Raw genomic sequence first — 13,802 nt, 5'->3', positions numbered from 1 at the left:
TTGGTATGCTTGATTTGCGGAAACTTCTGCCTGTGCAGACGAAATAATGTCCCCTTTCTAAACCACTCTCTATTTAGAGAGCTCCTAAAATGGGCAACAGGGTGACTGTGCCTTTGGAGGAAAAGTTTGGTGCCAGCAGCTGTGGTGCTACCATGCCAAGCATCAAAATCCTTCTCAAAATGTAAGCAGGCTGGCACTTGCTCCTCACAGCTCCATCCATGAAGGATTCATATCCCTAAAGTTTGGGAACTCAAGATTAAGTGCAGCCCAAGTCAGTCCTGCTCATCTGCTTGCTGGCCTGCACTTGTTCTGGTTGATGAGTGGTCCCCGTCCAGGACCACCACCACATAAAACAAAAACCCGAGCCTGGTCCCCATCACATTTGGCTTCCAGCCTTCCTGAAGGCTTTAAGGCACCACATCTCCACACACCGTGTCCCTCGGATGTCCTCCATGGCTCCCAGAAAGTTGAATCATCACCAGGATGATTCAAGGGATGGAGCAGCTCTGCTGTGAGGATTGGGATGGCTCGGCTGTAGTGCAGGAGGCTCTAGGGTGACCTAATTGTGGCCTTCCAGTACCTGAAGAGAGGCTGCAAAAAGATGAAGAGAGACCATTTACAAGGGCCTGGAGTGATACGACAAAGGAGAATGGCTTCAAACTGTTGGACAGTAGGTTTAGATTAAATATTAGGAAGAAATGCTTCCCTGTGAGGGTGGTGAGGCCCTGGCACAAATTTTGCAGAGAAACTGCCCAGATGGCTGTTCCATCTCTGGAAATGTTCAAGGCCAGGTTGGAGCAACCTGGGGCAATGAAAGGTGTCCCTGCCATGGCGGGGGTGAAACTGGGTGGCTTTGAGGTCCTTTTGAAACCAAACCATTCTGTGCCTCTGTGCCCATGAGAGAGGCGAGTGCAGGGAAATCCCTCGGGTGCGGGCAGCACGGGAAGGAGGCTCTGCGTCAGCGATCGGGGGTGTCCGGGAGGGTCCCTGCTGTGTGTCCGTGCCGGTTATCGCCACTATGGCCACCATTACCACTATTACCACCATGGGCACCGCGGCCGCCAAGGCCACCACAGCCATCAACGCCACCATGGCCACCGGGGCCGCCAAGGCCACCACAGCCATCAACGCCACCATGGCCACCGCGGCCGCCAAGGCCACCACAGCCATCAACGCCACCATGGCCACCGCGCCGCCGGCCCAGCCGCCCTCAGCCCGGGCCGCCCCGCCCCGCCCCGCGCGGGGCACTGTGGGAAGCAGAGGGAACTATGGCGGATGGTGAGGAACCGTAAGTGCCCTGTATGTGTGTGCTCGGCCGGCCCTGCCCCGGGCCCGGGGTCCCCTCTCCCTCCTCCCCGGTCTCTGTAGCGCGATACTGACCCTTCTTTTATTCTCTCTCTTTTAGGGAGAAGAAAAGAAGGAGGCTAGAGGAGCTGCTGGCGGATGGGTTAGTGCGGGGCTGCGGGCGAGCGGGGCAGGGGCAGCGCTTGCTGGGGCGGGGGTAGGTGAGGGCGAGCCGCAGCCCCGCAGCAGCTGAGGGCTGGGAGGAGCTGCGGGGCCCGCGGGAGGCAGGAGGGAACCCCAGCAAAGGTGGCGTAGGTGGGGCAGGGCCCTTGAGCAGCCAGGACTGGAGGAGAGGAAAGTCCCGGGAGAGGAGCAGGGGTGGGATTGCGGGCGCGCAGCTTGGCATGGTGTGCTGAAGAGCTTGGTACCAGAGCGGGGAAAGCTGCCTTGCCGGCAGGGACCTGGGAGCGCCTCTAGGCTAGAAGCAGGTGACTTAAGTTTTGGCTTAAAATTAAAAATTCAGACTGCAGAACAGTTGTTTCTGCACATGAAAACTCCTTAAAAAATCCACACACCTGCCTTAAAGGCCGCGACAATGAATATTGATTAATCCTTAACATCATCTGCTTCCATCCCTTAACCATCCGTTCCGTGTGCTCGTGTCCCCCAGGGTCACAGGCAGGTGCATGTGTGCCGGGATGAGGGACACAGCATTCCCCGGGCATGCGGGATGGGAGGGGTGCATGCCAGCTCCCCAAAAACATGGAGCTTTGGAGGTGGGAAGGTGGCAGGGAAAAGCCTGAGCTTAAAGCAATGCAAGGACTGTGGTGCTCTGATATTTCCAACAAAATTTAAAAAGGAAATAACTCAAATAAAGAAGAATACCTGGTCATGCTGTTACAGCATGAAAGAAAGCACAAAAAAGAAAAAAAAATCTGTCTCTGAAATAAAATGTAAAATCTCAGGTTGAGTTACTGATGTTTTTCAGATCTCCACAATGTCCAACCCTCTAAAAATGAACTGTAGTATAATTGCAGAAGTGAAAGTAGATTTTATGATTTTTATCACTTAGGAAGGAAAATACACATCTACACAGAAAATGAGTGCTGTTGTTTAGTAGCTGTTTACAGGGACTATATAAAAGAATAAAAATATTGTTCTTAATGTCACCAAACACACTTTCTACACTCATTTCCAGAAATGCTGAGAACTATAATATCCATATAAGCAGTTTCTGTGATGTCTGTTGATGTATTTTATTTGCTTAAGTCAGTGCTTAATGCACCTCCTGAAATCTGGTGTACAGCAGGTGAAGGTTTCTGCAGGGGGTGTTGTGTTTATTTCCATCACTTCCCATCATGTGAAATATGTGCATTTTCACATTACTGTGAGAACTGAAGGAAATGTGAAAGTGCATCTGAGGTCAAAAGACCCTTATGAATTGAAATAATGTTTGCAGGTTTTATTTAACTCCTCATGTAGCAACAGTTATTGAGGAGAGTTCAGTCTGCAGTCACATTGTCACAGAATCCTAGAATGGTTTGGGTTGGAAGGGACCTTAAAGATCATCTCATTCCAACCCTCTGCCATGGGCAGGGACATCACAGGTGATTCATAATTTATTTATTCCTGCAGAGAAGTTTTTCCCTGTTACTGAAAATCTTTTGCAAAATCAGTTGCCTGTAAGTTCATTACTGTTGGCATAACATGTTGTCCAAGTTTTAAATTCTGTGAAGATAAAGGAACTCACTGTAGATGTTTTCACCACTTTCACCTTTGATTTTGAGATGAGTTATGAGGAATTTATAATAAATTCTAAACATTACCCAAGAGTAATTAGACAAGAGCTTTTCATAGTTCTTCATAGAAGGAAACAGCAAACACTTTGTTACTCAGGATTAGCAGAGCTGTTTTACAATGAGCTTAATTTTATATTAATATATAACATAATCATATTTATTGAGTAGAGCTCCTCTTTATTTAATAGGGAAATAGGTATTGATCTTATAGTAGAAAATTACTTGAGAGCTGATTTTGAACTATTTCAATAAGTTTCTTAAAAATTTAAATCTATGCTTAAGTACTAGTAAAAGTGACCTGCAAAAGAGGAAAAGGGTAGTGGAGTATTTGATGCAAAATTCTGCCTTGAAAATTTAAAGGAATAACTGGAAACATTTCTTTTTTTCAAGTGAGACTTACTGCAGACAGGCTCAGGGATGCCTGAAAAATGGGGCAGTTCTAATTTCATGGTACCTCTTGAGGGTAAAGAACATTCAAGATTCCTGTCTTTTAAAAATATTTGTCTAAATAAACTACCCTGAAGATTCAGAGGGTGATGTTGGGGCATGTTGCTGTAATTCATTCAGAGCCTCACAATTGCAGTTACAGACTGATGAGTCTGTCAAAAAAAAAGATACAAAACTTGACTGATGAAAAAAACATCACCCTCAAAATCTAGAGAAACAAGCTCTTTTTCTGTGTCCTCTTCAAATTTGAGGGAAATGATAGTAATAAGATTAAACCCTTTTTTCACTGCAGGTCAACTTTTACTATTAACAGTTATATCAATGGGATTATTAAAATACCTGGGTTGTTTTTCCCCTTTGTGTATATTTATATTATTGCTTTCTAGATCCACAAATAAAACCCACTCCTGCAAATGCTGAAGAATATACAGATGCATTTGCACGAATGGTCAATAATTAAGGTGTTTCTTGTGTAGAAAGTTGGAGGTGTGGCTTTTCCTGTCTGATTTTGCAGCTGAATTTACTGTGTTCTGTGCAGAATGGCTGTTGATGGTGGGTGTGGGGACTCTGGAGACTGGGAAGGTCGCTGGAACCATGTAAAGAAATTCCTCGAGCGATCTGGACCATTCACACATCCCGATTTCGAGCCAGGCACTCAAGTGAGAAAGACTTCATTTCAATCCATTTTTTGTAGAGTGTGTTGCAATTAATGTAAACAGGTTCATTAATTGACCACCAGCAATGTGTGAGTACTAAAGCTGCATGAAAAGCTTGTGTTTTAATCAATTGATCATTGTGGTCCTAGGAGAACATGTTGTGTTCTTTTCAAAAGTTTGTATTTTTAAGTTGTACACTGTCAACTTCAAGCTTGCTGTCTTCATATGTAAATACATAGCAATGTATGAATTATGCTGCTTTTGAGTTTCACATGAAAAATAGCATTTATATCTCCATTTTTAAGTAATTTGATACAGCGAGGAATTTATTGTACTTAAGGAAGAAATTAGTGTTAATATGAGTACTTTGAGAACTGAATAGCATGTGTAGTAGGGTAGACTGTTTTAAGTATTTTGTCTGTTTTTCTTCTTTTGTTGTACATTTTGTTTCAGAGCTTATGGTTGAAATTATTTTTCTGTTATCTTTTTAATGTACTGTTGCATTATATACTAGTTGGAGACAAGTCACAGAAAGCAATTATGTACTTAACATTTTCAGTTCTTTCTGTCCAGCAACATTGTCTATCTGTTTAGATTTATTTAGTATTATATATCAATGAAATATTTGAAGAAGGAAATCATTATCACCTTAAACCAAATAATAAAGAGTGGACCTTGCTATTTTCATGGTCAAAAGGATTATCAAAGTAATATACTAATATCAGCAAAGGTCTTGATTCTCTCTAAGTGAGGATATGGGAAGTGCATGAAGTCAACAACTGATTAAAGTCTGATATGTAATTACTCCTGCAAGTGCAAAGTTGCTTTATCTGTAACTCACTAGGCACTGAAAATTTATGGTAACATGTTTGTAAGGGTTATGAAACAAAGGACAAATTGTACTAATTTTTGGTTTATGTTTTCTGCAGGCCCTTGATTTTTTATTAAGCACATGTAAAGTACTAGTTATTGGAGCAGGAGGATTAGGATGTGAACTCCTAAAAAACCTGGTAATTACTCTGTTTTAACCCTATTTTTAGAATCTTCTCTGTTTCTTTTTCTTCTTTTCCTTGACAAAATTATCTTTTTCAATTGACCAATTTTGCAATTTTGGTTTTATGCAGCTACTAGAATTTTAAAAGTTCTAATCAACATGTGTAAAATACATGTTGATACAGACAATAAAGATGAAGTATGTACTTGAAAGGTGGTATTTTCATATGTTGTATGTTATTTATTCAGATATCTCAGAGCTTGTCTCAAGGTGCAACAGGCTGCTTTGTATGAAGAGTAGCCAAAAGTTCATGTGCAGCTTTAGTGATTCTCCCTAATTGCCAGATCTGGGGAAATGAAATGAACTTCATGAACAATCATGCCCCTAATGTTACAAGGAAGCATGGTTTGGAATGCAAGAATTTAATTACCCTTTTATTGTGGTTTTTATCCTCACAAGCACTCATATTTATCTCAGTGTATCACTGTTATGAACCCATTTGAGTTTGGTAGTTTGGACTATTACTCTACTTCCCCATGTTTCTATTTAAGAACAAGGATTTCTGTGCACCCCTTGTTATGCATGGAATAGCTCTGTTCAGAAAGGGTAAAGGAAAGTTTCAAAATCTTTATATATAAATAGATGGAGTCTTAAAGGAACAAACATTCTGTATATGATTCAAATTTTTTAGTCAATTCAGAACATCACAACTCCTTTATTTTCTCTATACCCTGTGTTTTACAGTATTTGTTTCCTTTAACTGCAGTTCACATTGTTTCTTTGTGTGTGACTGATGTTACTACTTTAACAGATCAGACCCACAATACAGTTTTAAGGCAATTTTACTATAAAGTTATTTGCCAGATGTATTGATGGCCTGCATGCAAATAGAGACAAGGCAGAGCTTCTGTCAGAGGTTCAGTGTGTTCTTAGGGAGGTGATTTTTGTGTTTGCCATCCCCTTCAGCATTGAATGCCATGAGGAATGCTGCCTTGTTTTGAACTGTGATGTCTTGGTCAATATGCCAGACTCTTTTATGCCAACTGTGAAAATGTCAATGTCTCAAACCTTAACAGGAATTTGAAAAAAGCCTTTTAAAGGAATTTTGTTTTCTCTAGTCCTGCCAAGCAAGGAAGTGCTCATGGTATTTGTTTAAATTCTGTGCTCTTTATCCCCAATGGACCCTTTTGATTTACTCTAGCCATGGAGGAATAGTGCAGCTTCCCCATATAGATCAGCTTACTGTTGGCTTCCCTGTGTTAGCATTAGGTAGGCCAAAGCAATATTGCCTTCAGGAAACCATTGTCTTTGACTCTTGGAATGTTATTAATTCCATCTGTCTAAATACCAGCATTAGCAGCCCCACAAAATCCCTTTGAACAAAGAATAACCATCTACCTGTCTGCACAGGCAATGAGGAGCAAATACACTTGTTCCTCTAAAGGTTGCTGTTTTGGCATGAGGAGTGAATTCTGGAGCTTTGTGTGCATTTAATTTCCTGTTAAATGAAGCTGACTTTCTCTTTTCCCAGGCACTGTCAGGCTTCAGACAGATCCATGTTATTGACATGGATACTATAGATGTGTCGAACCTTAATCGACAGTTTTTGTTTCGGTGAGTGGTATTTTATATTTCCACAGTTTAACTTCTGGGGTTTTTTTAAATGTATCTAAATAAATATATTAATTTATTCATTATTTTGTTTGGACAAGAGGTCATTAAAGATTACTGGAGCTTCATATCAGTACTTAGAATGTTTCTTCTTGTTTTGGGATCTGTGACATGAAGAAAATCACTTTATGTTCCTTGCCATTCCAGTACAGCTAATGATTGCTGGAAAAGGTGACACCAAGGAATAAATGCACACAGACTGAGATCTCAAATTTTCTGGTGCTTTTTCATCCAAATACAGTGAAAAATCATTGGATCTTTTCTGGTGCTGATAACTAGTTAATTCTGAGGCTCTCACATCTGATGCTTTACAGGGATGGTGGAATGGTTTGAGTTGGATGCCTTAATATTATCCAATTAAATAAATGATCCTAAAGTAACAATTAGCCACTTAATTTGATATTGCAATAGAGATTGGAAAGATGAAATCTGTTAAAATAAAGCATTTGGAATTGCTTGGTTTTTTCCCAGACCTAAGGATGTGGGGCGACCAAAAGCAGAAGTTGCAGCAGAATTCCTGAACAGTCGCATTCCCAACTGTGCTGTTGTCCCGTATCCTTTCACAGAGAGGCCCTGAAGGCTTCAACCTCCTAGAAAACTCTGGAGGTGGTAAGAGTATCTAAAGTATTTTGCTGCCATCCTGTTTCTCATACAATAAAGAACACTTTCATTCAGCTGGTGAGTTTCAGAATTCTTTCTCTATGCCATTAGCATACAGGGAATCTGCATTGGAAAGCCTCAGAAATTATTTTGTATTTTTCCACTGAGTCTTTTTATTCAGCTGCAGTATTGTAATTTTTACTGAGATGCTGGAATTATTCACCAGAGAGCTTTGAGTAAGCACTGGTAGGAGGCATTACTTTATAAACATAGAGCAGCACTTAATGATTAAGAACTTTGTGAGAGCACATATTTTGAGCTAACTAAATATTTCACCTGCTGAACTTTGCCATTTAGGACTATTCCATTGTGCCCTTTAGTAGTTTTGTGAGATGTTACACCTTCAGCTGTGGGAATTTCATCTCAGATCACATAGTTTTTTAGAAGGTTTTATATAGAATTACAGTAATAAATTAGATAATATTTTGGCTTTAGGTTAGCAAATAGAAAACAGTAAACTTAACTATAAATATATTCCTTTACTGGTCTTGCATTCAGATATTTTAAAAAGATTCAGGACATGGATGAAAGTTTCTATCGACGTAAGTGGAATTTGTTTGCCTGACAAACACTCACTGGTGCTTTTATGGGACCCTTGCAGATGTTGCTGCTCACTGATTTTCCTGGTAGTTTGCTTGCTAATTATTTTAGTCTTCCACAGTATACTGGAAGTAACATGTAGATAAAATTTAAATACATCTGTGATACAGGTAATCTAGGGGAAATAGCTAAGCTTCAGTCACTGTCCCTGTTATGGACAGAATGCTTTGCTTGTCTTAGGAAGTCTGCATGAATTTAGATTTTCAATAATGTTTTTTTCTCCCTAGAGTTCCATATTATTGTTTGTGGGCTGGACTCTATAATAGCAAGAAGATGGATAAATGGCATGCTGGTAAAGTTTTCAATTTTCTTAATGCCTTGATTATTACTTGAGTTTAGCTGACTAAAATTAAACATACTTGTGTAGAATGTGTCATGGAAATGAATGAGGGCTGTTGAAACTCACAGCTTTCTGTAGCTATTTCTGCTTTCTTTCTGTGAGCAGGATGAAATGCAGGCTCTCTTACCTGCCCTTCTCTTGAGGGGTGTTAGCCAACATTTGTGCAGTGCCCTGCAGGGATAATTTCAAAGTTAGGTTACATTGCTTGTGGTGTTTTGCAGTCAGCTTCTGAAAATCACAAAAGAAAGCTCCAGAGCTGCTCTGGGTGCTCTCATTGTGAATTTTTACTTCATTACTCAAACAGTATTGTAAATGCTGTTATTTGGAGCTGCACTGTTACAGAATTCAGTGACCAGAAAGCTGGTAGCTTTATCATTGTGAATTTGTTTAGAAAACAATGATCTGGACTATCTACCTGTATTAAAAAAAAAAAAGAAAAAGACAAAAGCAAAACAACCAATCAAGAATCAAACCTTCAACCAACCAACCAACCAACCAATCCTTTGTTCTGATGAACTATAAGAATGTGTGTACCAAATAATAGCATTTATCAGGGGAATAAGGGGAGGAGATAGAAGGTGAAGGTGGTTGATAAAGTTTTGTGCACTGACAAACAAGTGTTTTATATACCCTTAAAATAAACTGTATACTAAGCACTCAATAGTTGGATGTACCTTTAAGAATAAAATGTTAGGATTTTTTTTCTGCCTGCAACTGGTTTAAAAATGCAAACCAAACACAACCCAATATCCCCCTCCCCCTTTATTTGTTAGATGTCATTTTTGCATTATGAAGATGGTGTCCTGGATCCAAGTTCCATCATACCTCTAATAGATGGAGGGACAGAAGGTTTCAAAGGAAATGTTCGTGTGATTATTCCTGGTATGACAGCATGTATTGAGTGCACACTTGCTCTTTACCCACCACAGGTAATTCAGCCAGTGAAATTGCCATTTTTTCATATTCCTCTGCTTTGCTGGTTTCTTTTCTTAGTACTATACCTAATGTATCATGGTTTCTTCTGGTTTTCCTCCCCTGCCCAACCAGGTCAATTTTCCCATGTGCACCATTGCATCCATGCCCAGACTGCCAGAGCATTGCATTGAGTATGTCAGGATATTGCAGTGGCCAAAGGAACAGCCTTTTGGAGGTAATTAATGTGTTGTACTGGTGCTAAGTGAACATTTTTCCTTTTAATTAACTTGAGTGTATGCTTTTAATAAATCCAGCCTCTTAAACTCATGTGGTCCATTGGCATATTGAGTCTAAGCTTCCTCTGAGCTGGAGGTGAATTTTCTCTTCTTGAACTCACTCTCTAAGTCCATATTTTCTCATGTTTCTCACACGGCACAGTGTCTTTCCTGAATTAAAATATAACCTGTAACAGCTCTATAAATTGTGCAGTGATGATAGTTTGTGCATAGGATATGTTAAAACCAAAGATGTTTGTAAAAATAATACTTTGGTTATTTAAAATTTTCAAGTTTCAAGTTTTTAAATTAAAACTGGTGGGTTTTTTAGACAAAAAGAATGCTGTATTTCTGAAGAACTTTTATAATTGCAATTTATCTGTAAATTCTTTACTGTAGAAGGTATTGCACTGGATGGAGATGACCCTGAACATATACAGTGGATTTTCCAGAAGTCTTTAGAAAGAGCATCACAATTTAATATTAAAGGTGTTACCTACAGACTCACCCAAGGTAAGAGGATGGCATTTCACCAAGTTGTGGCATTTCCACCTAGGCTGGATTGGCATTCTTTGTGTTTGTTATGACTAAGCTGGTAGCTGTGCTGAGATAGTTCTCAGCCTTAAATCAGAAACAAGCAGCTGGTTTCCTGTGCCAGCATAAATATTTTTATGACAAATCAGATGTTCGGGCATTCGTGATGAATCAGAGGATCTTATCTGAGATAAAACTGAACATTCTTTTTGCTATTTTATTTTTAACTTGGAGCAGCTCCACAGTTTACATTACACAGTGACCACTCTTGCTGGGCCAAAGAGTAGAAACAAAAGGACTTTATTGTATTTTTTAGCAATAGCAACATTTTGTGCCAGTTCAGGCTGGTTAAGTCTATAGCATCTGCTCCTCTCTGCTATCCCTGCCTCTGTTCACATGCAAGTGCTGTATGCTGACACTCATTTAATCACATTTTAAACACTAACTTCAACTGTCTTTCCTTTATGCATTTCTTCAGTTAAACAGAAATAGAACAGAGATCTAATTTCCAGTGCTAAATACAGAATACTTGCTTTCAGTTTGTTCAGTAGTTCTCTTTGATACTTGCTTTTTTTCAATGTGCTTTATCCATTCCTGAAATAAAGTGCTCAAGTAATGCAGCAGCATGCCATTATATCTTTGTTACAGAAATTTCTGGACACTTTAAAGTGTCCTTTAGAGTACTTTTGGACCCACCCTTTTAAATTATTCTGTCTAGAAGTAGTCTCTCAATAGAGTTTCTTGGAAAACCCAGAGCTGTATGTTTTGTTTTTACAGGGGTGGTTAAACGAATTATTCCAGCAGTAGCTTCTACAAATGCAGTAATTGCAGGTATGGTGAAAGAACTCATTTCACTTCTGCTTTACTGACTTGAGAGTTTTGTGGGGCAACAATTTGGAATTGAGAACGTGGAGAGAATAATAGTAATTTTTATATGTGTGTGATTTATACTTACAGTCTCATTTCTGTTTTCCTTAGAGAAACTGTATGTGACTGGATAAATGCTGTGACTCTGGGAGAGAGCAAAAGCATTTAAGACTGGGGAGAAAAATTGAAAATCACAGTACATAGGCTTGGCATAGTCTCAGTGCCAAATCTATGGTGTTCATGTACAGAACTACCAGCTACCTTCAGATGTTTATTTTTCTCTTTGTAGACCATTATACTTCATTGGTTTTGTCACTTTGGTACAACTGTGTGATGTTTGCCTGTCTGGTAGAGCTAGGTAACAATTTTATTTTTTTCTCATTCCAGCTGTTTGCGCCACGGAAGTTTTTAAAATAGCCACAAGGTATTTAATTTCTTATTAATAACAAACATGATTTCCAGCAGAAGGCCATGTATCAACGCTGACATATTTGTCATTACAGTGCATATGTTCCTCTTAACAACTACTTGGTGTTCAATGATGTGGATGGATTATATACATACAGTTTTGAAGCTGAAAGAAAGGTTAGTGCCATTAAAGGCTTGAAGGATTGTTTCCTTGATTTGTATTTATGCACTTTGTGTGTGTTTCTGAACCTCAATATTGAAACTATTGACCCCTAGCATTGAATAATAATATTTCTGAAGTTTTAAAAGTGGAAACTACAATGTTAATGGTCTGCTGCTTCTGCAGAGTAGAACTGCAAAATAAGATCCTCAAACCTAAGACAACTCATGGGCAGATCTTCTCACAAAGAGAACATCTTTGGCAAAAACTGATCTGAAAGTTTAGAGTATTGGATTTTATGTCAGATGAAATTTATCATTCATAAATACTTAAGTGCTGTTGGGAGTCAGTGACAGACTTCCTAAAGAAACTAATTTTGTTATTAAAATTTGCAACTATTAATATTTCTAGAGCTAAAACCTAAAAAAAACACAACACAAACACTTTTGAGACCTTCTTAGCAACATTTCTAAAATCATCTTTAACATAATGTGTATTCTTGTGTTTTGTGGTAGGAGAACTGTCCAGCCTGCAGCCAGCTTCCCCAAAACATAGAGATTTCCCCATCAGCTAAATTGCAGGAGATCCTGGATTACTTGACAAATAATGCTTCATTGTAAGTTGCAACCATTCTAAATAATTTGATAATTTGTACATTTAGTGCTTTAAAAAGGCAATTTCTAAATGTATTTTTAACCTGATTGCCTTGTTTGTGTTTTTTTTTTTAATGTTTTTTATGTAGGCAGATGAAATCTCCTGCAATCACAGCAACTATGTATGGAGGAAATAAAACACTTTATTTACAGGTAATCTGAACATACCTAATTGACTTCATTAGTCTGAATTTACTTAAATTTACTGAATTTGAAAAAAACCAAACCAAATTGACTTTTTTTTTTTTTAAATTTGCAGACAGTAGCTTCAATTGAAGAACGAACAAGGCCAAATCTTTCCAAGACACTAAAAGGTATCATGGAACTGTCAGATGTAGATTTTCAAGTTAGAGGAAGTCAGTTTCACTCCTCTATGTGGATATTTACCTTTATCTTGCATTATTCTGTAGAATATGCTTCATTGTACTTTTACATTCAATACACATTTCAATTTTAGTTTCACATTTCTCAGGTATGTAAGTTGTTTAAAGGTGAAGTGCAGGCAGGTGCACAGAATATTGCAACAAAGCACAAAATAACTGCTGTAAATTAAACATACTTCAGTAGAGTTTTATTTATATTTCTCAACAAGATCTGTTTCCTGGTTAAATTAGATTAATATTAATTTAGCCAGTTAGCTGTTTGCAGATTTATTTAATCATATTTACAGTTTGTGGGAATAGCATTTCTAATTTTTGGGGGCTTCTGGAAAAGGAAAAGTATATGGGTTTATTTAAATTAATTAAGCTTTTCTTTCTGTTTCAGAACTGGGGCTTGTGGATGGCCAGGAACTTGCAGTTGCTGATGTTACTACACCACAGACTATGTTGTTCAAGCTTCACTTTACCACTTAATTTATTCATAAGTAAAGTGCAAATACAGCAATTGAAATCTGTGCCCACCTTATAAAACAAACATACTCTGTGGGTGTTCAGGCAGCCTGAAATATTCCTGTTAGTGCCACCATGGTTGGAGGTTAGGAAATCTAAATGAATCACCATATTTCAGAATTGTATGTAGAAGCCAATATTTGGTGGATTATATTTGTATAAATGCTTATTCATGTACAGACTTCTGATGTATAGAAATACACTTTTCTCTGGTTTGTTGTCAAAAGTGTTCATGCTAATGTACTTTCAAATATATGGAGCTTTAAGGTGGCCAAAAGTCTTGTTTTCAACGTGTGTGCACACATATATGCAAAGAAAAGATGTTTTTAAAGGAATCACAACGATCTGGTTTTAAGTTGTAGCACTCCTGAGACTGAGTCACCTTAAACCAAAGGAGGCAGTAGATTAAAATGAGCATTTCTCTCTTATTTGGTACTGATTTGATCAATTTTATGGAAGGTGTTAAATATGGAAGAGATGGCTTTGTTTACAAGAAACACGACAGAATATGATCAGCTGTACATGAAAAATACAGATATGTCTCTTCACTGTCCCCAAGCAGCTGCCATGCACAGCTTTGCAAGATTATGTTCAAATATCATTGGTGCTGTTAAAGTATTTATTAATAAAAAAATCAGAAAGACACCTG

At 38.6% G+C, this 13,802-nt stretch overlaps 1 protein-coding gene across 3 annotated transcripts; it reads left to right on the top strand.

The window, feature by feature from the left end:
- Window positions 1–1,184: 1,184 nt before the first annotated feature.
- Window positions 1,185–13,798, top strand: UBA3 (ubiquitin like modifier activating enzyme 3). Of its 3 annotated transcripts, none has more exons than XM_079317182.1 (18): window positions 1,185–1,288; window positions 1,406–1,447; window positions 4,069–4,189; window positions 5,116–5,196; window positions 6,712–6,794; window positions 7,323–7,403; window positions 8,010–8,053; window positions 8,339–8,403; window positions 9,225–9,380; window positions 9,499–9,601; window positions 10,041–10,154; window positions 10,953–11,006; window positions 11,430–11,466; window positions 11,546–11,627; window positions 12,126–12,226; window positions 12,353–12,416; window positions 12,523–12,577; window positions 13,029–13,798. In XM_079317182.1, exons 1-18 carry the CDS (start codon window positions 1,269–1,271, stop codon window positions 13,115–13,117), a joined length of 1,392 nt encoding a protein of 463 aa, XP_079173308.1. In that variant the 5' UTR covers window positions 1,185–1,268; the 3' UTR covers window positions 13,118–13,798. The 3 variants fall into 3 exon arrangements, with proteins under 3 accessions (XP_079173308.1, XP_079173310.1, XP_079173309.1); XM_079317184.1 differs by having other exon boundaries at window positions 1,229–1,299; XM_079317183.1 differs by lacking the exon at window positions 1,406–1,447 and having other exon boundaries at window positions 1,239–1,288.
- Window positions 13,799–13,802: the final 4 nt, after the last annotated feature.

The sequence above is a fragment of the Erithacus rubecula genome (assembly GCF_903797595.1).
Source record: "Erithacus rubecula genome assembly, chromosome: 13".
Lineage (NCBI taxonomy): Eukaryota > Metazoa > Chordata > Aves > Passeriformes > Muscicapidae > Erithacus > Erithacus rubecula.
This window is presented reverse-complemented; position numbering and strand designations above follow the sequence as displayed.